Genomic DNA, 25749 nt, shown 5'->3' with positions numbered 1-25749 from the left:
CCGTTGGGTTTCCATCCTGCGGTGGTAGAACATCCCGCAGAAAGTTTCTTTATCTCAACAGCGCCTTTTCATGCTCCCAATGCCAGTGCCTCGCAATGAAAAAAATTTCACCATCAGTAATATATTTCTCTATTACCTGGCAAATCTCTTGTGTTATGCCCTGCCTGTTGTTGATTACAGTTATTTCTAGCGATCATTGACGTAATGGTCGTTTGAGAGGAGGACGAGGCTTGTTTGTCAAGTAATACATCATTGGCTTAGTCGTTGTGTTATTTCAACACACAGTATTTGCAGTGAACATGATCAAGCCAAGCTTATATTTTGCTCGCTTAACCCCTCATTGGATTATACCACTGTAGGTGATTCAGAAGGTTCCCCGCCTTACTAATTACATTACGTTCTCAGTTAATACTAAACTGAAATTGCCTAAATCGCTCAAATAAATGGCCGTCGATCAAATTCATATCGACAATAATTGATCTTTGACTAATCATTAACATCCTTAATAGCGGCCCCGTTTCTGGGCGGCCCTGCATGAGACTGTGTGGGCCTCTGTTGAACTGCCCCTTTAAAAACGTTGACGGTCACAAATGTGTTGGTGCTATTTGCAAACAACGGCTAATACCAACAACCTCTTCAGTCAACAGGGACAGCAGCTAGGATTTAAAAAACTTGAATCAAGCCCACATTGAAAAGTAACACAGTTGTCTGTATCTGCTTCATACTGTATATACATCACAGAGGGCAATATGCCAGGAGCCGTTAGCTAGTTGGAATTGGGTCTTTGAATAAGACGTCGGCGTAGGCTGATGTAGGTTGCAGACTCCCAGGTTTTACATTTGCAATCCTTGCCTTAAGGCTTGCGTGGCCAACTGGGATTCAATACCTATACGTTCAAATTTGATTGAGAATGAATCTCAGGACAGCCTTCACACACTCATCTCCGTTGATAGGAAATGCCTCTACCACCCCTTTCTTTAGAGGAGGGATGCAAACCTTTCTTTAGAGAGGGATGTAATAGATGACCCCTTCGTTTTTTTGAGGGGCTAATGCACACACTGTGGAATCAGTTAATGACTAAGCAGAGCCATTAGGGTCTATGAGGTTCTTCTACGGCCTCAACGTTACAATATGTAAGTCCTTTGTTTTGGCCCCTTTGCCCACCTGAAATACAGTTCGGAATACAGTAAGTAATACAGTAAGTTTGGTTATGGAAAGAGTAGGCTTGGTCAATGTAAGAGTAAGTTTGGATACGGTAAGAGTAGGTTTGGTTAAGGTTAGAGTAGGTTTGGTTAAGGTAAGAGTAGGTTTAGATAAGGATAGAGTAGGTTTGGATAAGGTTAGGGTAGTTCTGGTTAAGGTTAGAGTCACCTTGAAAAATCTTTAGTTTGTGTCTGTAACCCTAGGTTACCTGAAGGACTGAAGTATGACGCATAATTGGGGTATGTGCTCTCACCACGTGCACCGCGTGGGCTACAAGGCGTCGTACCTAATTTCCTCATTTAGGAAACCCGGTTCATAGACATAACCACAACTTTCCGTTCATTACCTTTCGGGGCCAGGCGGAACACAGAACAAGACGATCCGTGTGGTAACACCAACTCCTGTCTCACGCTGCGCTGCTGCAGCCAAATATTCAGCGCGACCCCCTAGTGGAGTGTGTGTGAACCCTGTTAGGTAAGGCTTAGCATTTGCTGTCACAGACATCTTTGACAATGTGGGATAGCAGCTAGTGTTGCCCAAACAGTTCCCACAAGACACACTGAAAAACCTAAAACCTAAAAAAGGTTTGAAAACTAAGTGGCCTGTTCGAGAAGCCAGTGTCCATGGTTGAACTCTGAAAGGGGTTGACCGCAATGCCTCGACAGCAAGTTTCGAACGCCTCCCGGTTAAGCAGTCAAGGAGTCCAAGCCTACACAGGGATGTGCATGACAAATATTTTCACTATTATAATTCCTCAGCTTTTATCGTCAAATAGTCGACTCCACCCACTCGTGGCAAAAAAAATATTATTGTAATGTTATGCAATAAATTTAAAATGTTATGACAAAATGTAGTTAACAACCTAAGTAACGTTTTAGTATAAACAATTAGGCTAGATGTACTTTAACTCATGAGACAATCTGGTATAGAAATGCCATAACAGTAGCAAGTAACCTAATGCATAGGCCTGTCAAGTCGTTAGCATTTCATAACAAGTGATTTATTTCAAATGATTATTATAAGCTTTTCCATTTACTAAAATTGCAAATGAACCATAAATGTTGAAAAACGCGCATTCTCTCCCATGAATTAGCAGAGACATGAATTGCCTTACATTAGCTAACGTCTTTGTGTCAATGTTTTCTGGCCATAACAACAAAATACAAAATGTATTAGACCATCTAGCCAGCAATTTATTTTTACAGTCCCTTAAAACTATACTTTCCAAACAGAACTACACTTAATATGTAGTTGGTTACAGTCTGCATTAAATCAAACAAACCTACCGATGCGTTCCAGCTCTAGTGAATACAAAATATCACTGGAAGGAAGCTTAATAGGAATTCATTATATATAATTATATACATAGTCTATTGACTCTCAGGCCGGTAGGTGAGAAAACCCTTTCTGCCGGTTGTCTACAGATGTTGCCGGGATGCACAGGTACATTTAGTGGACATTCAGGGGACAGAGAGAGATTACAGGCATCGCAACCTTATCGCGCGACTCCGTTATCACCGTCCAACGTTGTCCAGAAAGGCCAGTATCCTGAGCCCAAAACACCACTGACTACTGTTGAAAAGGTGCCAGGAGACAGAGACTGAATGGAGTAACGGGAAAGTTTGTAGGCTACAGCCTCAAAGTGATATCGTTGATAGGTTGTGTGCTGTAGGTAAATTGCTGTATGGATTGTAAAACATAATATTGGGACATAATGACATTGGTAGTTGACAGAAAGTGTGCATTCGATGGTTGACATTGTTTTGCACTGAGGGCCCGTATACATTGAATGGAGAAATCATTGACTTGTATCCAAAATCTCAATCTATTCATTTCATGCATTTACTCTTATCTTATCTGCATTTAATCTTATTTTATATAAACTTAGCCAAAACCAGAATGGATTACTTTTGAAAACTAGGCTCTGGACCTACATCCCTTTAAGTTAACATCATCAAATCAGTGTTAACTAGGCCTGATTGGAAATGTGTGGCCCAAAGCCGAAAGTGAGAGATCTTGAAATGTTGGTATTTACTGCATTCTCCAAATGTAGGCTAATTAGGCACAACTATCGAAAATTCCCTGCTGGATAGCAATGTCCTGAGGTGGATGGAACCCGTGTGTGTCCAGGCGAGTTTGTTGTGTCATCAGGCCTCTCGGGGGAAAGGTGGCGTCAGAGTGTTTTCTATGATGAACACTGTTGTAGGGAGGGGACATGCGTGCCCAAATTATTTAGTGGAAAAACCCAACATTTTAATTGGGAAAAATAAATGTGGGAGAAATAGGGCAACGCTGTAATGTGTAGTATAGACAGGAACAGCCATGAAAACCTGATAGGGGAGATTAGAGCGGCTCATGCAGGAGTTTGCAAAACTTTCCTCCATTTTGGCAGCATACATTCCATGAAAACTACATTCTGATTGATTTTATTTGCAGAGTTCTCAATGCTTCATATTACAATTCTAAACTCCATCAGAGAGCAAACTGAAAGGCCCCGGCTCAGAGCTCCACCACAGAGTCTACAGTAAAGGGAAGTTCCCAGCTCAGAGCTCCACCACAGAGCTGATTAAACTATCATCTCTGCACGGCCTGAGAGCATTAGGCCCATATCCAATCTCATTAGACTGACTCATCTATGGCAAACACACATTCTTTCTCAAACACACACACACTCTCTTTCTCAAACACAGACGTCAAAAATGCCTACTGAAGCGCCATTCCAGAAGTCAACAAACCTACAGAATCCTGATTGAGCACACACACACACACACACAGCAATCCCTCTCTTATCTCTTCTTAATGAGATAGAAATACAGTACATGGCGATTACATAGAATCTAGATACTAGATACGGATCTGTCAACTCCTACAATGCCTCAATTGTGAACTGATCCAAAAGCCCCTAAAATGAACCTGTACGTTTCTTTTTGTTATCCTTCTCAACTCTCCCTCCAGTTTTCCATCTTTCCTCTCCTACGCCCTGGGAGGGGTTCATAGTACGGAGCTGACTTGCCAGCGATGATGGGGTTTCACACGGAGCGTAAGATAATTGGCGGAGGCTGCTTAACCTCTTGAGGAGAGCAGAGGATTATGGGAGAGAGAGTGGGTTGCCGGGATGTGAAACTCTGGGTAGGCACCCCGTCTGATTGGAGTTTAACTCTATTAAGGGGGTCCCACCGGAAGCCCTCGCCACACACACATATACACATACACACACACACACACACAACCACACACACACACACATATACACATACACACACACACAACCACACACACATATACACATACACACACACACACAACCACACACACACACACATATACACATTCACACACACACACAACCACACACACACATGTAGGCAAATACACCCTTTTCTGCTTACTTTTTGTCCTTTTCCTTCCCCCTCTCCCTTGTATTGTTCCTCTATTTGTTATTTTTCCGTCATATCCTTTCATATCATGTTACCATTCCTCACACCTATCTCTGTCTGTTCATTCTATCCTCCATTCTTAATTCAGGATATCCCAGTTCCTCTTTCGCTCTTTATCCGTTTTCAGATCACTTGGTGCTCCCGACACGCATGCTGACACACACACGCACACACACACACACACACGAAAGCACTTACACATTCACGCACACACACACATACTCACACACACAAAAGCAGCATGGTAAAGACCAGAAATCAGCATGGTAAAGACCAGAAAGCAGCATGGTAAGGACCAGAAAGCAGCATGGTAAAAACCAGAAAGCAGCATGGTAAAGACCAGAACAGCATTTCATCTGCTTCAGAAGGCACATTACTGATTGAAAGTCTGCTAACCCTTCATAAAATTCTTACCTGAACCGCAAATCGTAATAAAGACATTCCAAACAAAGGACAAAAACAACATATGATTCACTGTATTTAAATTGTTTATTTAGTAGCTTGGCCGTCTTTTATCAGAAGCGATAACTTGTAGTAAATGTCTCCTAAAGCCACTAATCAGTCTCTGACATCTAAAAATAAAAAAACGTGAACAGTCCTCCTTATAGAACTCAGCCAATTTTGTGAGGTTTCAGGATTGTCTAGCATGTACTGCCCACTGCAACCTACTGTGCCAGTGAATCCAACGCCCTCTCTCCCTCACTTCATCACATACACCTGTTTTCGTTGACCACTGCCCACACCTGTTTTCCCTATTCAAGGAACCTATTTAAGTTCAACTTCCCAAATGTATCTTGTCTTTGTTTTGGTTTCTACCAGATGTAGCTAGTTCTGTCCTGTTCTGTGTTTTATTTTGTTCCAGTGTTTCCCAGTTCGTTAAGCTTGTTTTCTGTTTTTGATTTTGCTCATTAATTACATGTCCTCTGTTTTCCCTGCGCTTGTGTACTGCCTACATATTTCAACGTTACACCCATTTCAAATCCTGCCACACCATTTCAATTGGATTAAGGTCAGAACTTTGACTTTGCCAATCCAAAACAGAAATATTTACTTCTGAGACATACTGTGGTATTCCTTGAATGCTTTGGGTAGTTGTCTTGTTGGAAGACTCATTTAAGGACAAGTTTCAGCTCCTTGAATTATTTCCTGACATTCTGTTCAAGAATCTCCTGATATACCTCTGAACTTATTGTTCCCTTGATGATCTGCAGTCGACTAGGCCCAGAGGATGAAAAACAGCCCCAAATCTTGACATTCCTACCACCATGCTTGACTTTTGCATAAAGTTATTTCGGTCGTTGGCAGTGTTGGGTTTTCACCAAACATAGCAGTTTTGATTGGGACCAACATTTTGGACTCATCTGTCCAGAGAATTGACGTCTAGAAATCTTCAGGATTCCAGATGGTGTCTGGCAAAATGAAGACAGCCAGTTTGGTTCTGCCTTGACATTAATGTAATTTTGATTCGGTGTCCATCTTATTGGTGAAGCACAGTAACCTGAGATGCAGCAAGGGAGGTCTGTAAATCTCAAAATGTTATGTCTGGGTTGTCATTTACCTGAAGTATTATTTTTCTTGTGGCTTTTGGGGATTTTGGAAGGGCATCCCCTCCTAGGCTGAGTTTCTGTCATGTTAATTGCTCTCCATTTGTAAATGATTTGCTTCACGGTGTACCTCAAATCTTTTTCAGATGGTTGTATAGTCTTGCCCAGACTCATGTGCTCTCACTACCCCCTTCCTGGTGTCCTCTGAGATCTCCTTTCCTCTCTGCTTGGTGTATGTTGCATTCACTTGTGCAGGTAACACCAAACCGAACAGGTTACTTGTGTGTATTTATCTGAATCCCACCCAAACTCATTCCCAAACATTCCTAATTTGATTGGTTCATTTGGTACCTAATTATCTACTCACCTGATTCTTTTTACCCACTTGATTTAACCAACACAGCTTGGGATTTACTTATTTTTGCACTCGCACTAATTCTTTTTAATGTTGTTTTTATATACCACTGGTTTCCTCTAAACCAACATATGGAATTTGTAAATATAAACCTGTGGGACCATGACAGATGAATCAGACTGGTTCTGATTAAATAAAGATTTAATTGTGAACACTGAAAGGGGGGTTCACAAGCAGCACTGTATGTCGATTTAACTGTCCCACGCACACTGGGAGTTGCAGAAATGGAGTACTGGTTTAATCACAAATCGACATCAAAACATGGGGGTTAAAAGTTAAAATACATAAATATATATTTATAAAGAAAACATGAGTGAGCAGAAAAAACATGTCTTTTTTTTTTCTTATGGGATTCACATTCAACTGTAGGTCATAAAAGAATGGCACAATCATAAAACAAAACATGGCAACAAAGAAAATAATTAACTGACCCCTGTTCAAAGGTCTGCATACCCTTAGTTCTTAATACTGTGTATTGCCACCTTTAGCATCAATGACAGCGTGCAGTCTTTTGTAATAGTTGTCTATGCAGGCCCCCGAATTTGTGCAGGTGGTATGGCATGCAAAGGCTTTGGTCGTCTTACATGATCACCCCAGAGTGGCTTGATGATATTAAGGTCAGGAGACTGTGATGGCCACTCCAGAACCTTCACCTTTTTCTGCTGTAACCACTGGAGGGTCAACTTGGCCTTGTGCTTAGAGTCATTGTCATGCTGGAAAGTCCAAGAGCGTCCCATGCGCAGCTTTCGTGCAGAAGAATGCAAATTATTTGCCAGTATTTTCTGATAACATGCTGCATTCATCTTGCCATGAATTTTCAAAAGATTCCCTGTGCCTTTAGAGCTCACACACCCCAAAAACATCAGTGAGCCACCACCATGACACCACCACCATGCTTCACAGTGGGACTGGTATTCTGTTCACTATAGGCCTTGTTGACCCCTCTCCAAACATGGCGCTTATGGTTGTGAGCATAAAGCTCTATTTTGGTCTTGTCATTCCAAATTACAGTGTGCCAGAAGCTGTGAGGCGTGTCAAGGTGTTGTCGGGCATATTGTAACTGGGCTTTTTTGTGGCACTGGTTCAGTAAAGGCTTATATCATACAACTCGACCATGCAGCTCATTTTTGTTTGTTCAAGTTACCTGTTCAGGTTACCTGTGGGGTTTTCTTTGTATCCCTAACAATTCTTCTGTCAGTTTTGGCTGAAATCTTTCTTGGTCTACCTGAACTTGGCTTGGTATAAAGAGAACCCTCTTCCACTTCTTAATAAGTGATTGAACAGTACTGACTGGCATTTGCAAGGCTTTGGATATGTTTTTATATCCTTTTACATCTTTATAAAGTTCCATTACCTTGTTACGCAGGTCTTTTGGCAGTTCTTTTCTGGTCCCCATGGCTCAGTAGATAGCCTGCTCAGTGCATCCACGTGAGTGCTAACGAACTCATTGACTATTTATACACGGAAATTAATTGCAATTTAAAAAGCCACAGGTGTGGGAAATTCAACTTAAGTTGCCATTTTCACCTGTGTGTCACCTTGTGTGTCTTTAAGAAGGCCAAACATTCAAGGGTATTTAAACTTTTGATCTGGTCCATTTGGGTGATTTCTGTTATCATTATGATTTAAAAAGGAGCCAAAATACTATGTGATAATAAATGGCTTCATATGATCACTATCCTTAAATAAAAGACAAGTTTTCTTTGCATGGTCAGTCATATTTTCAAAATCAATGCCAAAATTTCACAATTTCTGTCAGGGTATGCAATCTTATGAGCACACCTGTATCTATATATACAGCTCTGGAATAGAGACCACTCCTAATTTTTTGTAAATCTACATGTCTGCCAGCCATTCCATTCCAGTGTCGGTTAAATTCCAACACAGGCACACCTCATTTTACTTAATGAGGTACTGATTAGGTGATTACCTGAACCAAATCTAATTTAACGAAGAAAATTATAAAAACCACTGCTGTGGTCATCACTATCCTCTTGCAATAGGACCAGCTGGATGGCAAAAACTGTGCAAGTAGTACCACAAAGGTAATTTGAATGAAACAAGAATCCAGGCAAGCCTAGTTCAGCCGGCCCACAATCTCAAGATTCAAAACCATGTCGCCCACGTGAAATGCTGTGTCGTTAACCACTACACCCCGGAGCTGTACATTTGTTAGGTGTCAGTATAGCCTCTTCCTGAACAAATCCTCTTTTGCCACTGGCCGTTTAATAGTTAATTGGCCATTTGTGAATGACATTGATACAGTTAAATTGACATTTCTTACTAGGTTTAAACTAGGTTCTAACCCTCCACCACAAATAGAGTCTATCTATGGTGTTTGCCCCTGACCATTTTAACAGTGTTTTAGTCAGTACTAAGCTTTACCGGTATCTAATAAACTTACTGGAATAGTCATAAGAATTGAGCAATTGCTAGCGAGTCTGCAAAAGCTATTTCATTTCATGGCAAAACAACATATATTTTCTTTCATTTGTGAATGACATGTATACAATAACTATCAAAAAAGGCGACGATAACTAACTTATTCATCAAGTGAAAAGACGAGAGAATCGTGGAATCTACCAGAAATAATTAATAAATGTTGTTTCTCTCAATAAATTTTAACTCAGGTCTTCCACTTGAGAGGCACTGTCTTTAATCACTACGCCACTACATTACACGTTCCAGCAGTCGCTAGACTCCATTGAGGATTGTGTTAAACTGACTAACGTTTCTTATTAAGTTTACCTCCACCATAGCATTTATGAACTGTATTGCTTTTGCCACTGGCCGTTTTAACAGCTTATTAGCCAGTATTAGGTTTACTAGTATCTACTAACTTCCTAGGAATAATCATAAGAATTGAGCAATTTCTAGCGAGACTGAAGATGAACAGTCGCAATATAACCATATACAGTTTAAGTTAAGGCTTACTATCACCTAACTAATTTATGTTGTAGCCAGCAAATGTGTTTGTCTATCCTGACCCAAAACATAGGCACGGATGCGTACTTCGAAAGTCCACCAGAAACAGTCGCAATATAACCATAAACTGTTTTATTTCAGGATTACGATAATGTAGGTACTGAAGGTTTTAGCCGGCAAAGTTTTCGTCTATACAGAGTCAGTCAGTCAGTCACTCACTCAGTAAAAGATATTCGCTCTTCTTGGCCGCCTCCGCTTAGGCAGTCCGGCAAAAATAACTATTCAGCGTGACAAAATAGTTGAAAAGAAAAGCTTTGAGTGAGGAAAAGAAGGATTCAATTCTGGCTTTACTGGCAGAAGGATGCAATGAGCATCAGGTTGCTTCCATGTTGAACATTTTAAAGACGGTGGTTCATAAGAACAAGGTCAAGCAACAGACATTGGGGACAACAAAGCTACAGACTGGCAGAGGGCGAAAACGACTATCCACTTTCGGGCTTTGCCCAACACCTCGTTGTCTAATGGTTAGACAGAGACCTGGAGAGGCCTACAAGCCACAGTGTCTCGCACCCACTGTGGAATTTGGTGGAGGATCGGTGATGATCTGGGGATGCTTCAAGAAGGCTGGAATTGGGCAGATTTGTCTTTGTGAAGGACGCATGGATCAAGCCAAGTACAAGGTTATCCTGGAAGAACACCTGCTTCCTTATGCTCTGACAATGTTACCCAACTCTGAGAATTGTTTTTTCCAGCAGGACAATGCTCCATGCCACACAGCCAGGTCAATCAAGCTTTGGATGGAGGACCACCAGATCAAGACCCTGTCATGGCCCGCCCAATCTCCAGACCTGAACCCCATTGAAAACCTCTGGAATTTGATCAAGGGGAAGATGGATGGTCACAAGCCATCTAACAAAGCTGAGTAACTTGAATTGTTGTGCCAGGAGTTGCATAAAGTCACCCAACATTAATGTGACAGACTGGTGGAGAGCATGCCAAGACGCATGAAAGCTGTGATAAGAAATCTGGGTTGTTTCACCAAATATTGATTTCTGAATAAGTTAAAACATTTGTATTTTGTTGTTGAGAAATGAATATTAATTTGTTTTCTTTGTATTATTTGAGGTCTGAAAACAATGCATATTTTTTTGGTTATTTTGACCATTTGTTGTTTTTTACCCAAAAAATACTCTAAATGACAATATTTTTATTTGGAATTTTGGTGTAATGTTGTCAGTAGTTTATAGAATAAAACAAAACTGTTCATTTTACTAAAACACATACCTATGAATAGTAAAACCAGAGCAACTGATAATTTTGCAGTGGCCTCTTAATTTTATCAGAGCTGTATAAATATATATATAGTGTTGTGAAAAAGTCACAACGGCGCAATAGAATGTCTGACCACTGGCATACCATCATATACCATGTACCATGAGGTACTTAATGTTGAATACAGTGTTTGGTTTAGTGAACAGTGGTCTCTGATTTGCTATTCTGCCATGAATACCATGTTTGCCCTGTGTTTTTCTGATGGTGGCCTTTGCTGAGGCGAGAGAGGCCTTCACATTACCGTTGTTAGGGTTCTTTGCAACTTACAGGATGCTTTTATGCCTTGGACTTCTGGCAGGACAGACATTCCTGGAAAAATTCCCTACTGCCCCAAACATTCTTTATTTGGACAATGTGTATCTCACTGTGGCCCGTTGTCTATTGTCAACCAAGGTATTCAAACACCTGACCCTAAAAATCCCTTTCACTTGGTTGAAATAACTAGGAGGGCAATAACTTCTTCACTTCGGAAGATCGCAATGTTTGATTACGTAGCACACCAAGCAAATGGAACGAGCACCTAATGTTGTCTCTCATACTCCCTCTTTTTATTATTACAACCCTGAATAAGGTCTGACCAAATGCAATGTGATAAATGTGCAACAATACGGAATAACAGAAAAGTCTGTGTAGATACTGTGGGCAATCCAGGCTAACATCAAAAGGCATAGTTTTGCCAAACCTATTCTCCCATTTGGATCTCACTCATGGCTTTGAGCTGACAGTTTGAGGTAAAAATATAGCAGGATTGAGTGACTGAAATTATTCTTTGATGTACCGTTCCATAAAGGTTCAAGTGATTTAAAGTGTTTCCTTCCAATTTACTTATCTTCTGATGACAAATCAGCAAGGTTTCTTAACTTCTCAGTCCACAAATACTAAAAGGAAATTGTCATTAGGCAAAAAACTGCCCGTCGGTGCACTCTTTGGCCCCCTAGAAATCGGCTGTCGATATCTTATGGAACTTGTCTGCACTGCACGTTTTGCACTGACCCAGCAAACCACACATTGGATCCATCAACCAAACAGCCAGGTTTGTGCCAGTATGGAAGTATGAAAACAAAAGTATATTGTTTGGGCCTGCAACAAATCTACAAAACATTTAAATTCCAAAAGCTGTGTCTGTGTTCTGGGGGAGGGGCAGCAAACACTGGGCAGACCTGAGTAAATCAGTTTAAGTCATTGCGAATGAGGACCTTCATGGTTGGCTGCTCATGAGGCTCTAGCTAGATGTTTTTACATGGAAAACATTGTCAATAACTACTTTTGACTTTTCAAGCAATGCCATCCAAACCAAGTCTAGTCAAGCATAGCGTGTGCTATTTTAATTAATTTTTTCTGGCAGAGGTCTATTATATAGTACATGCTCGAAATATACTGTAGCTGCAATCAAGGCTGAAGCCTTGTATGATGTAGGTATGGAAAGCATATGGTCACGTGGAAACGTTAGCCCAACAGAATTATATATATTTTCAAATATAAAAATCCCCCGCCGATTTCCACCCCATCACCACCTTCTCGCAGAATAGAAAAGCATAAGTAGCCGACATACAAGCTAGTGTAATACATAGAATCAATCATTGTAACAAATGCAACACTGTGCTAAAACTTGAGAGTGAAACGACTGTCCTCTAGGCTCGTTCCCGGGCAAGAGACACAGGAGTCGTGAACCAAAAGCAAAGTGATTGATGTCACAGTTTTACACCGTCCAGAAGACACAATGCATCCTGGGAAAACACTGCCACCGTGATACGTGACAGACATGATGAAAAGGAGGAGGAGGAGCGAAGGTGTGGTAGAAACAGGAAACAGCTGTAGTGAGGACTTGCAGCTGTAGTGTTGAACCAAAACAAGCTGTGACGAACTTCCTAACTGAAAAGGACTAGGTGAATAGTAAATATCGACGCCAGCAATTTGGTTTGGTACAACACAACAGTGTGAAGCAGTTACAGTAGTCTCATAAAAAAAAAAAAAAAATCCCAGTTAGGTCGGCGTCTCGTGTCAAACATAACCATTATCTTGCCCACGTTTGTGTTGCCAACGACAGTGGTTTGGCTGAAACTCCACAGCTTAACATAACACTGATAGGCTGCTTCCCACACGGCAATCCGCTCTCTAAACCGTACACTCCATTTGACCAGGACCTAGGGCCGTGGAGTACAATGAAGTGTACTGTACACCAAACAGAGGTCATTTAAGCGGCTCATACATTCAGGTACTAAAAACAGAGAGGTGCAGCAAAAAAATTAAAACTGTCCTATGTGTATACATTCTAAATCTACATTCACTAACAAAACTTCACCCCAAACGGGCGTAATAAAGTTCCCTCCGACACAAGAGCCGGAGTTAATTTCCCAGAAGTGAAACCTCCACCAGACTGAGTGCGGCCCTCAGAGCTCTCGCCGTCTTACCTGAGCTCATTCCAGGGAGCTGACTCTTGTTTGACTCAGCTGTGCAGCTCCAGACGGGAAATGCTGAGCCCAGTAAGTAATTTCTTGGTTATGTTCATTTCACTGTGCTGCCTAATAGGCCGAGACGACACCTGATGTCAAGACAAGCAGTGCTATAAGTCAGGTGTGGGCGGTAAAGTGAAGGACAAGACAGAAAGAGTGCTGATCTTGGATTGAGCCGTGGCCCAGTGGTAGCGCTCCTGGTTTCACACATATTTGCTTCTTCCTCGCACATATACCCTTCTACACTTATCCCCTCTTTTGATTCCTACTGTCGAGAAAAGCCTTGGAAAAACCTACAAAAGTATGTAAGGAGAGTGAGACTCCACTCTCCTTGAAAAAATTAATAAAAATGTAAGTATTACTGGTCTAAGATCAGTAAAGCCCAGTGGTTCCCAACCAGGGGTCCTAGGACCCCTGCGAGCACTTGTCCTATTCAGAGGGGGTGCTTGAAAAGACTCATAACCTGAGGGGGTACATCAGGGATGCTCTGGGCGGGATAGTGGGGCCTCAGCATGCACACATCGAGACATCAAATAGGTCTAACATTGAGCCTCACATTTTTCCTGGGTATCCCTGTTTGTTAATTCCAGTGGAAAATGTAACCCCGAACCTAGGAATGCCCAGAATGTGTGCTAACCTGATGAAACACTGGCGCCCCATTTTCCAAGGTCCCTGCCTTCAGTGATCTCTGACACCTTTTAACACCCTACTACATAATAACCTTCTGTGTGTGTGTGTGTGTGCGTGTGTGTGCGTGCGTGTGTGTGCGTGTGTGTGTGTTTGTGTGTGTGTTTGTGTGTGTGTGCATGTGTGTGTGTGTGTGTGTGTGTGTGTGCATTTGTGTACATATTTTCCTGTCTTTGAGGGGAACAAAGATTCTGCAATGATAGTTAGATAATAAGTATTATCTGACCTTTTGGGGACATTTTGAATGGGAATACTGTTAGTGGTCCCCAACAAGGTCCAGCAAAATCATTCAAAGGCATATTGAAGTCAATACTCAACAAATGACAAATCTCACAGTACCTTGACATTTTATTAACAAAATATGCATCTCATCCAACTTTCACCTGAATGAACAGTGCGCTGCACACATTAATTTGCACCGTGGCTAATTAATTAATTAATTAATTAAAGGGTTATTCAATTAGAGACCTGTGAGGGCTCCTATGCAACAGACCGCATATGTGAATCGGTCTGCATGTGGCAGGTACGTTACACATGAGCTGAGACAATCTGTTCCTTCTTCTGCCTGTGTGCACACGCGTCATTCGCTCAGACACGAGATGGGAGGTGTCTTAACCCAAAAGCAGACCGACAGAGGTCCAGTGTTTCTGTCACAAGAGAGCAGTCGAAATGACGTTCTTCTTCCTGCAAATGTACCGCTGCAACGCGGTTCAAATCCGACATACTGCTCTGTCAGCACATTTTCTCTCCGGTTTCTTTTATCACTTTCATGTCCAAAAAAGCATAAAATGGCTGAAAACATTTTAATTTTAAAAATGTATTTTATACATTAAAAATTGTACAACAGCTCAATTAACAAACAATGTACAAGTATGCCTTTTTAATCAGTGTTATTTCCAGATATGTTCTAGTATAATCTCCTCAGGTCCTTATAATCAGAAGATTGGAATTTTATTTGCCTAGTGACTCTGCATTACGAGTTGGAATATGTCCTGTCAACTTCCAGTGCCATGCCAAATTGTTTTAAATGGACATCAAACATCTTGTCAAATTAATGAAAGCCTGACCATATGTTTTCCGTCTATACAAAATTATATTTACTACATATTTGTAAATTGCTTTTTATCCAAATTGCCCTTTTACCCGATGCCTTTTATCAAAAAAAATTGTGCCTAAGAAGTAAGCCGGCTAAAGTTATTAAAGTAACTCCTGCAGCCTTGTTAGCTTGCATGCTTACTTGATCAGAGTATTCGCAGTATGGTGAAACATCCTCGATAATCGTCTGTTTGATGTGTTGTACATTAGATCAGCTAAGGCACGAGTGCCAATGGCAGCACGCCAGTGTATTTTACTTGATACGCCAAAATCTTGCATGAAATAAAATTACAATAAGAAACAAACAATTTCATTATAACTGCTTAGCTGATCAACTGATCTTTTAAAAAAAACATTGTGTTTGTTTGATTTCTGACTTTTGGACTCGTGAGTTGCGTCTTATCTACCACTAGTTGATCAGCGAATGGCATTGCCTTCACAGTCAGTTGGTCGATAGGTTGCTTTCGCGGCAGATCTGCCTCCAGGTCATTTTTAAGTATGTAAAAGGCACAACTCTCGAATGCACGGGTGATTGTGGTAGCCTATTGCTCCATCAACATAGCAAGCCTAGGACTTAAAAGTTTCTTTGCAGTCGTGTTATCAATTAAAATGGTTTCCTGTAAAAAAAGAAAAAGTTTGCATTCACTTTCAATTGATTTGTTTTCGTGTACTTAAAAAATATTATATTATAAAATATAATATATTATAAAATATATTACGGATACACCAATATATCGGCCAACAATTGTTATGTAAGGATTAAATCTTCCCGATATTTCAGACCGTTTGTGCATTCCAGCATTTCCGTTGCGTTCATTTTACCATGGCGTTACCGCATGGCAAAACCACAGCCACCAATTTTTATTATATTTATATACAGCTCCAGAAACGGAAGCGTTCAGTTTTCAGTGGTCACTTAATTTTAACCCTTCTGTTCCTCACTATATTACTTGTTACTGGAAATACTTATAGTCTTTTCTCAAAATGTTACACAGCATACTCGTCCGTCTTGTGTTTTATGGAGTTACGATCCTCAGAAACACAGCTCATTCAAACAAATTGATCTTTAGCAAATTATTCCCTATCCAAAGACCAAAAATTTAATTTCTTGGAACTGTCCTTGTTTTTGAAAGAAATACAGTGTAGATACATTAACATTGTTACTGTTATACATGACTATTGTAGCTGGAAATGGCTGATTTTCAATGGAATATCTACATTATCAGCAACAATCAGTCCTGTGTTCTGATGGCACGTTGGGTTTGCTAATCCTAGTTTACCATTTTAAAAGACTAATTGATCATTAGAGAACCCTTTTGTAGTTATGTTAGCACTGTTGAAAGCTGTTGGGCTTATTAAGGAAGTAATTCAACTGGCCTTCTTTAGACTAGTGGAGTATCTTGAGCATCAGCAATTGTGGGTTTGATTACAGTCTCAAAATGGACAGAAACAAAGAATTTTCCTCTGAAACTCGTCAGTCTATTCTTGTTCTGAGAAATGAAGGCTATTCCACGTGAGAAATTGGCAAGAAACTGAAGATCTTGTACAACGCTGTGTACTACTCCATTCACAGAACAGTGCAAACTGTCTCTAACCAGAATAGAAAGAGGAGTGGGAGGCCCTGGTGCACAACTGAGCAAGAGGACAAATACATTAGAGTGTCTAGTTTGAGAAACTAAGCCTCACATGTCCTCAATTGGCAGCTTCATTAAATGGTACCCACAAAACACCTGTCTCAACGTCAACAGTGAAGAGGCGACTCTGGGATGCTGGCCTTCTAGGTAGAGTTGCAAAGAAAAAGCCATATCTCAGAGTGGCAAATAGAAGCTCCAAACTATACAAAAACTATTTAGGGAAGAAGCAGTCTGCTGGTATTCTGTCTATAATGGAGTGGCCAGCATAGTCACCAGATCTCAACCCCATTGAGCTGTTGTGGGAGCAGCTTGACCGTATGGTACGTAAGAGGTGCCCATAAAGCCAATCCAACTTCTGGGAGGTGTTTTCGGAAGCATGGGCTGAAAACTCTTCAGATTACCTCAACAAATTGACAACTAGAATGCCAAGGTCTGCAAGGCTCTAATTGCTGCAAATAGAGGATTATTTGACGAAAGTAACATTTGAAGGACACAATTATTCTTTAAAATGAAATCATTATTTCTAACCTTGTCATTACTATATTTACTATTTATTTTGTTATATTTCCAATTCAAACTCATTTCATGTATGTTTTCATGGAAAACAAGGAAATATATATATATATATATATATATATATATATATATATATACTTTGTGGTTGATGCATATATATACTTTGTGGTTGATGGCTTTGTGTATACTTTGTGGATGATGTTTTGCTTACAATATCAATATTTTAGCTTTCAATACTAATTGTTCTTTATGGTACAAAAGTTCTAGTCGGAAAATATTATTTTGTCGTTTTCAATTTTCTAAGGCATGTTTGCCATAGGTCAACACTAGTTTCACCAACAATTGAAATGCTTAAATCCACATAAACTCTGTCAGAAACAATGAAGACCAATTATAGTGAACACTCCAGTCATAAGAAATAAATTAACTTGACAACAAACACTAAGTAAAAAAATATATGTGTAATAAATTGTGCATGATGTAGGCAATTGGCACTTGGCACATAAATAGAAACTGTGATTGCTGATGCAATGCTGCCCAAAGCAGTTAATTAGCATAATTGCATACACTGAAAAAAGAAAAACTAATTGTACAGAAAATAATGCTTATGTTTTTACAGTGGTTTTCAGTTTTTTGTAATTGTATACAAAACTCTGTAAGATTACGGACATTAACTGTAGATTGAAAATCCAACTGTTATTTTAAGTAATACGCCAATAATGACAGATTACATATATTCCACCTTTTTTTACAGAACAATTACTATATAATTTTTTCAGTATTTTTTTCTGAAATTACTGATAAATGCATGTAAAATGACAATAAATATCTGTAATTAAATATGTAGCACATTATACAAAGGTTTATGTCCATACTAACAATTTAACAATTTACTTTTCATTTTAAGCTAAATCTTATTATTTTAATTTCTATGTGTAGCCTACTTATACGTTCAAACTCTGTAATTCTAGGTATAAATTTAGCTAACTTTTTTAATGACATCAAACGTAATGTATAGTTTTCTAGCCAGTGGGGGGAAAAAATAGTAAAGAATATCAATGATACTTTTGATGTTTTGACTGAATGGAGTGAAGTCAAGTCAACTTTTTTATGTAGCACTTTAAACACAACACAGTTTAACCAAAATGTTTTACAGAGAAAATGGTAAACAGAGATGAAAAAAGCACATCATCACACAAGCACTCATATGGCATACTCACAGCTTAAAGTATTTGTAATTATGTTATCTGACTAGAATGTGAATGTGTTATGTATATAGTAATCTCTTGTTCATATCAGTGCCCTGAAGAAGAGTGTGTGAGATGAAAATACAGTGAGGCAAGTCACACAGGCATACTGAAACTACTGAAACTAGAAAAAGCAGTACATGGAGAAAAAGTTTTGAATTGAAATGTCTGTGTCTTGATATTATGGAAATCCGAGTCCCTGGAAGAAACACAAGGAGAACATGCCAGCAACACCCAGAAAGGATCAGGGTTGAAGTTTAACCCAGGTCCTTCTTGCTGTGAGGTGACACTGAGCCATCATGCCACTGCAAGCACTAATACATGGGCCACTCAAGTACCACATTACTATAGTGTTGAAATGAATGATCATGCATGCATTGTCAAACTGGACAGTGGCTGTTGAATTGACCATGCTGGTCTGCCAGGCCAGGGTTCATGGCGGAACTCTGGAGCTCTGGCTTAGAAGTAAAGTATGTCACATGGATGTGCACTAGACTTACAAAACATAATTCATGGTAAGTGAATCTTATTTAATGGTGTAAATTCATTAGAGATACACATGAACACAGTTTTCTAACAGCTGTTGTCATCATGTTATTGACCGATTCAATGTGTCTGTCTATCTGTATCTTGCTTGTAGCTAGCTAACTGGCCAGGCGTTCCTAGCTTGAGTGGAAAAAACGTGGCTAGCTGAGGAAAAGTAACTGTCATACTTTTCTTAACTCGGTCACTCTGCCAGTAATAACTCGGTCAACCAGCCAGTTTTATGGCAGCTTAATAAATAAATAAAAACTGTTATCCTTAAACTGTCTGTAGAAAAATAGGTTGCTGCTGTAGCTACTAGCTGGCCAATTCTCTAATTTACCTTAACTAGGCTATCTAGCTAACAGAAATATTTAGTGAGTTTTCAAGGGATGGCTTAATATTTTGTTATAGCTGTAGTTTTGATTTACCCTAATCCATGGATATTATACTATTGGATGTTGGTTAGGGATGTGTAACCATCTTCAAGTTTATGGAAATCGTAGCAGTTTCCTTGCTAACGTTATCATGGAAGACAACTAGGCATTATTTAACAACAGGGATAGGGAGATATTCACAGCTTCTTCACATAAAGATGCCAAAATATGGAGGTTAATAGTGAGTGGGTACCATAGTTAAATTTTCTTCCTGCAGGACCTTGCCACTGCCTATCCCACCCTAGTTAGCTTGATCAGCTTAGTCAGATATTATCTATTTTACATCAACACCTGTCCTTTCCATCCAAAATGTGAACCAAGCAACACACCTGTTATACGTTGTAATGAATCAAAATGTATGTAAGGTTCCATGTACTTAAATACAGAATATATACATTAACTGATACTAATTCTAATTACAGAGACATGCTCATCAAGGCAAGGTGGTGATTGTAAGAGGGCAAAGTAAGTACAAAAACCATACTCAGATGATGAATGTGATTGTGAAGGAGATATATTTAAGATATTTTTTTTTTTTGTGTGTGTGTGTGTGTTTTCCCCAAATTATCCAGTTGTTTTGGGAATGAGAAGTCTCCTGCCACAAGATCTTCAAATGCAGTGAGTATTCATGTCATCCTGACATAAAGACAGTGAATGGATACCATGTACACTAGTGGCCATATTATTGCCAGTTCGTCTGTACATGTTCATTTTATTAGTTTTCTCCAGAATTGTCAATAACCTTTTTGTGGGAGGAAACGTGATCACAGAGGCAGAACATGCAAACTCTGCATAGAGGCACCAGTCTGGCTCAAACCCTTCAGACAATATTTTACTCATCTATGCTGTTCTTGAGATAGTAGGATTTGTTCAGGATAGAAAAACACTTTGCTGGCTACACAATTCCCTCATCTTTTCACTCGACGAAAAAGTAAGTTATCGTCACCGGTATTGATAGTTATTGTATTAATGCCATTCACAAATGGCTAATAAGCTGTTAAAATGGCCAGTGGCAAAAGCCATACAGTTCATAGATGCTATTTGTGGTGGAGGTAAACTTAATAAAAAACGTTAGTCAGTTTAACACAATGCTAAATGGTGTCTAGCGACATATTGAAACTCGGCCTGATGTTAATGATCTACAGTAATGTCGAAATGCTATACCAATTCTAGGCAGATGTGTAGCTCTGTGGTGTAGTAGTTGTTGACACAGTCTCATATGTGGGAATCCAGGGAGGGCATCAGCGATCATCACTTTTTATTGCGGCTCGGCTGAACTTGGCTTGTCTGCTTTCTTTAACCTTGGTATGATGCATTTGTGATAACTGTCCATTGTTGTGAATCCACGTCTTCCTTCTTTTGGTGATTCACATTTTTCTGGCGGGGGTGCTGACATGCATTATGTTTGTTTAAAGACTTGGTAAAATATGAAATCCTACTTTTTAAGGACTTTTCAGTGTATCTTAGTGTCCTTTTTTCCTGATTTTCCCCCCTAGCTACACCAGGGATGGATCCAGCTGATTACTGGCAATTTGGAAGAGGATTGTTCTTTATCTGGTACATTGCACTGTCACTTCTGGTACAGATTCATTGACCTTTTGTGCTATGTTTTGATTTTACGTCATTTGTAATTAAGTTTCCAATTGAAACAGTGAAACTCTTGCAGATGTATTAATTTCTTCAGTATTTTTTCAGTATGTTTTCAGTTGAGGATATATCACAGTAATCTTAAAGCTTATATTTTATGAGAATTTTAAGAAACTTCTACTGTTAAACAGTACAGTACTTAAAATATTCAATTAATTTATGGTTTGTACTGTAATTCTACAAAACCGGATTCATTATTGTATTTTAGATTGTAAATTTTTAACATTACTTGACATATTTAAAGATTAAATCTAAACACAATCAATGCAAGTTAAAGTTTGAGGTGATTTTAATTTTGTCTTCCAAAATTATTTTACAATCTTGAGCATGTGTTAACACTTTATTGAAGGTGTTTGTTTGTAATAATTATGAAAAGATCAGTAAAATAAACGTTTTTCTCTGCAGAACCTTTAGTGCCACCCCTTTATTGAAGGTGTTTGCTTGTATTAATTTAGGAAAAATCTGTAAAATAACAGTTTTTCTCTGCAAAACCTTTATTGAAAATGTCTATACATTTATTGTTTTTGCCCTTTATTTGAATTAGGATATTTTACTTTCATTTTAGGGTATTTGTTTGGCAGCCATAGCTGTAGTCATTCTATTTTTTTTTGCAGTGTACTATTACACTATAACAATTTGTTCCATCCCTTATGTCACATGGTCACAATGATAAAATAGGGGGTTTCATATAGTAAAGGAGGATAACCCGACACCCCCACCACACACACTCACAGACACACTACTATGTTACTACAAACACACACAGCTGCCATTGGAACAGTGAGGAAAATAATGGACTCCTCAATGTTCGTGAATATACAATTTAATGAATTGCGCACATCCATGGAGGTGGTAGCCAAAACGCAAAAGTCTTACCGCATAGCAGCTGCATCCAGGCGCACGTCTTGTAGACAGTAGCGGTGTTGCAGAAAAAGAAGAGTATGAAGCAGGCAATACAACCCAAGATTAGTACCATGGACAGCAACACGAAGAAGGTGGCCGCTTTGAACGCGCTGGAGGGTATCTCGCTGAATTCCGCGAAGGTTCCTTGGCAGTTGAGCTCCCGGTTGGAATTCCCAAGGCCGGTGCAGTAGTGGAACAAGCCGAAGTAGCCGGCGTGTGGGGTGTTCACGCTATCCCCAATCCAGTAGGGTTGAATGAACACGACTACGTTAATAATTGCCAGACATATGGTGAAAATAGCCCACAGAACCCCAATGGCCCGCGAGTTCCGCATGTAGTTGTCATGGTAAATCTTAGAGGCTTCTTGCGAAGGCAGCATTTTTCCCACCACTGGCGTTATCTCGTATTCCCCTCGACTCTATCTCCCCCTATCTTCTTCAATGGTCGCTCAGCAACCCTTTTGATATGAACACTCCGGGATCTCTGAAAGATGGAGATAAAAAATGTCTTACACGAATTACACAAAGGTTTGCACTGTCTCCCCAAGTAGTCAATCAAAAGGTCCAGTTGTCTGCTTAATAGTCTCCAAATGGTTCCAAATGAATCGATTCAAGACCGAAGCGTGGTTCAACCGCGATGGGGAAAATCCTTCCTCCTCCACTCAACGAACCAACAATCGACCAAGCTCACGTTGCAAAAAAAAAAAATTGTAATGGAAAAACGAGATGAGGCATTATTCGCAATTTACCACCACCGTCGCACTGGTTATAATGAAGATATATCGACACCCATCAGACACAACCCTTCAAAAGAGACACACTGATAAATATTTCGCGGACGATCAACTGGAACACTCGTTACAAGCATCTGTCATGTTGTCATATAGCCTATATCCGTAAAAATGCGTAATTTGAAGAATGAACACAGAAAATATTGTCTGTAGTCGTATCACTGTACATACCAATACCCCATAGTGGTGATTTTTTTTAAAAATCAGTCTCCTGTTTATCCCTCTTGCTCTTTCTTTCCCCCTCCGGATCGACTCTGCGCGAGCACGGATGATGAGGTTTGACAACGATGGCGCGCACACGTTTTGAATATTGCAGTTTGAAAACCCTTTTCAACCACCCTACCCCATTGGTTAATCACTATTTCTAATCAAACATAAGTTGCAATAGACTAAGGAAAAAACAACTGAAAATGCCTGGGGTAAGAACATGAAGTACGAAGGATATGCTATGAAAAATGTAGCCTATCAGGGATTAATTAGCAGGGATCGACAACATTCGGCCAGCGGTCCAAAACCGTGACGCGAGTGATTATTTTTGGCCCCCAAAGGTTTTAGTAAAACATTGTTCTATTATCTAGGCTATATACTTTATTTCTATACATTCGTAAAATGATAATATAAGATTGTAAATAATATCAATAATAATACAATTACAAACAATACAATTCAAAATGAGTTTAATTGTTTCCACAAAAGAGACTTATGTGATCCTTTGTTAATGTCATAAGGATATATCATAGAGATAATGAAACACAATCACTTTTTGGGGTTCATGGTTTGATTTTGTATTTTTATTTAAACATTAAATTACTTAAGTGTAACAGAGAACAGATCAGCCATACCGTATAAAGCAAGAATTACCAGTTGAAACAGTAACAGCGTTATTTCCATCAGATCTGACGGATAATATTATTAGAGCTATGGATGAAAGGAAAGATCATCCATGATATCAATATTGTAGTTAGAACCATATGTTGAGGCGGTAATGTTTGTTTACATTTTCATCTTTGTCATTTAGACACTTTTATCCAGTGTGACTTAAAAGGGGCAGTATGTATGATTTTTAATGTACTACAAGCAGAAATGCAAGCAGAAATAACCAATAGACATCAATGTTTCTTCTACAAAATGGATCTGAATGCATGAGTTGTTTTCTCCTTAAACTCACTTTAAACACTCACAGTATTAACATTCCAACTCCAAACCACCCAGGATTAACTAATACTACAACGTTCCTTCAGTAAGGGAAGACGAGGAGGAGACGTTATGTTATTGTTTAGAGGCAAGATTCCACACAGTGCCCCTTTCAGATGCATTCATCTTAATGTAGCTAGGTAGGACAACTCACAACACAACCCAATAATAGAACATTTCAGGAAAGTGGAAATAAAATATTCAGAGGCAGACGTCAGGAGATTGAAGTCATATGAATGGTGAGCCATTATCAGGAAATTAGTTTATCAAGCTCATTGAGAACATCTCCAAGGGCAACTGGTGGATGATAGATGACAACATTATGCTTGAATGCATGAGTGACATTGACAGCGTGGAATTCAAATGAGTACATGAACAGGAGAGCAAGAGGAAATAGAGAAAATGTCCGCTTTGCAAACTTTTGTAGCCCTACCTCAAGCATCACCACCAGACAATAAAAGAAAACCTAAATAATATATTAAAGTGACAGAGTTGTGTGTTGTCTTACTCTCCTTTCCTTCTTACAACTCTCCAGAACAACTCAGAGCTGTTTTTGTTTTTGCTAGTTTTACTGGGCAACAAGAGAAACCCCTCCATGTCCCATACAGAAACTGACTGGTCAGTTGGTCATTTTTATAATGACCAACTGCCCTGCCTCTAAAACCTATTTGATCTAGCAACAGTCAGATAGTCAGAATGCATGCGCAGTCAGCAGTTCCACTGGCAACTGAGAAGCTAGACAGCATTTACAGGGACTGTTCACAAACAGATGACACTTCAATTGAATTAAATTGAAAAAATATGTAAATCATATGTTAATGAACTTTTCTATTTACATATGCCTCACAAACATATCACACTGACAGAGCTTTTGGGAACGTACAACACATACGCGGGCAGCGCCTCACCAAAGTATCATCTGATCTTCAAACGGACAGCAGAATTAACCTCTGCATCCTTTGTTACCACGATATATAAATCACAACACGTTGCCTATCCATGAACGAAGAAGTCCTATCATCAAAAGCTGGTATACCATGTTTCCAACGTGAGTAGCTAACGTAAGTATGTAAATAGCTAACGTAAGCATAGCTCGTTAACGTAATCAAGCAGCATAAGCAAGCATAACCTCAAAACACATCCAAATATGCCTAAAGGTGTTGTTTACTTCAAAAAACCTGTCAATATTGTATTCCTCGAAATGTTTTCATTGTCGCTATATAAATCTCATTTTCAAAGGAAATTATACTACCTATGTTTGCCGATCAGTTTTATTCACAATGTTATCAATCCGCTAGGGTAACCGATTACTGAATTTAGTCTGAAGTATTTTTTTGAGTTAGTTTCCACTTGCAATGCAGCTTTTCTTGCTCAGGACACATTTTCAATTCATGAATTTGGACTTTGCTAATAATGCCAAATCCAGGCAGAGACAGAGGTGAATAATGGTTGGTCATGAAAAATGACTCCACGGGCCTTCAAGAAAAACTCGATGTAAGCATTATCACCCAAATATGAATCTAGGACGAACTATCCCTTTAATAGGTCAAAACATGTATGCAACTACGGTACTCTACATTGCCCTGTTAAAGCCATTGTATTTGTATTTTGCAGACATTTGCTTAATACAAGTGCAATTATGTTTTTGCTTCAATAAGAGTGGATTTGTTCACCATCATACTGCGTCAATGAAGTCTGAGCAAATCCGAATGAATATATGTTGTGTTTGTCATTGTAGGCAGAGTAAATCCAAATCCATTTCTAGCCT

The 25749-nt window shown here is 39.4% G+C and overlaps 1 protein-coding gene across 3 annotated transcripts in view; it reads right to left on the bottom strand.

Annotated features, from left to right (window-relative positions):
* The window catches only part of lhfpl4a (LHFPL tetraspan subfamily member 4a), a 48869-nt gene extending 25778 nt beyond the window's left edge, over positions 1 to 23091 (bottom strand). For 2 of the 3 annotated variants that reach the window (XM_034287188.1, XM_013138122.3), the window contains exon 1: positions 21971 to 23091. In XM_034287188.1, the coding sequence (XP_034143079.1) occupies positions 21971 to 22376 (406 nt within the window). In that variant the 5' untranslated portion in view covers positions 22377 to 23091. The remainder of the gene's footprint in view (positions 1 to 21970) is intronic. The other variant, XM_020055342.2, reaches the window with a different exon arrangement.
* Positions 23092 to 25749: the final 2658 nt, after the last annotated feature.

Source organism: Esox lucius, chromosome 17, assembly GCF_011004845.1.
Source record: "Esox lucius isolate fEsoLuc1 chromosome 17, fEsoLuc1.pri, whole genome shotgun sequence".
Lineage (NCBI taxonomy): Eukaryota > Metazoa > Chordata > Actinopteri > Esociformes > Esocidae > Esox > Esox lucius.
This window is presented reverse-complemented; position numbering and strand designations above follow the sequence as displayed.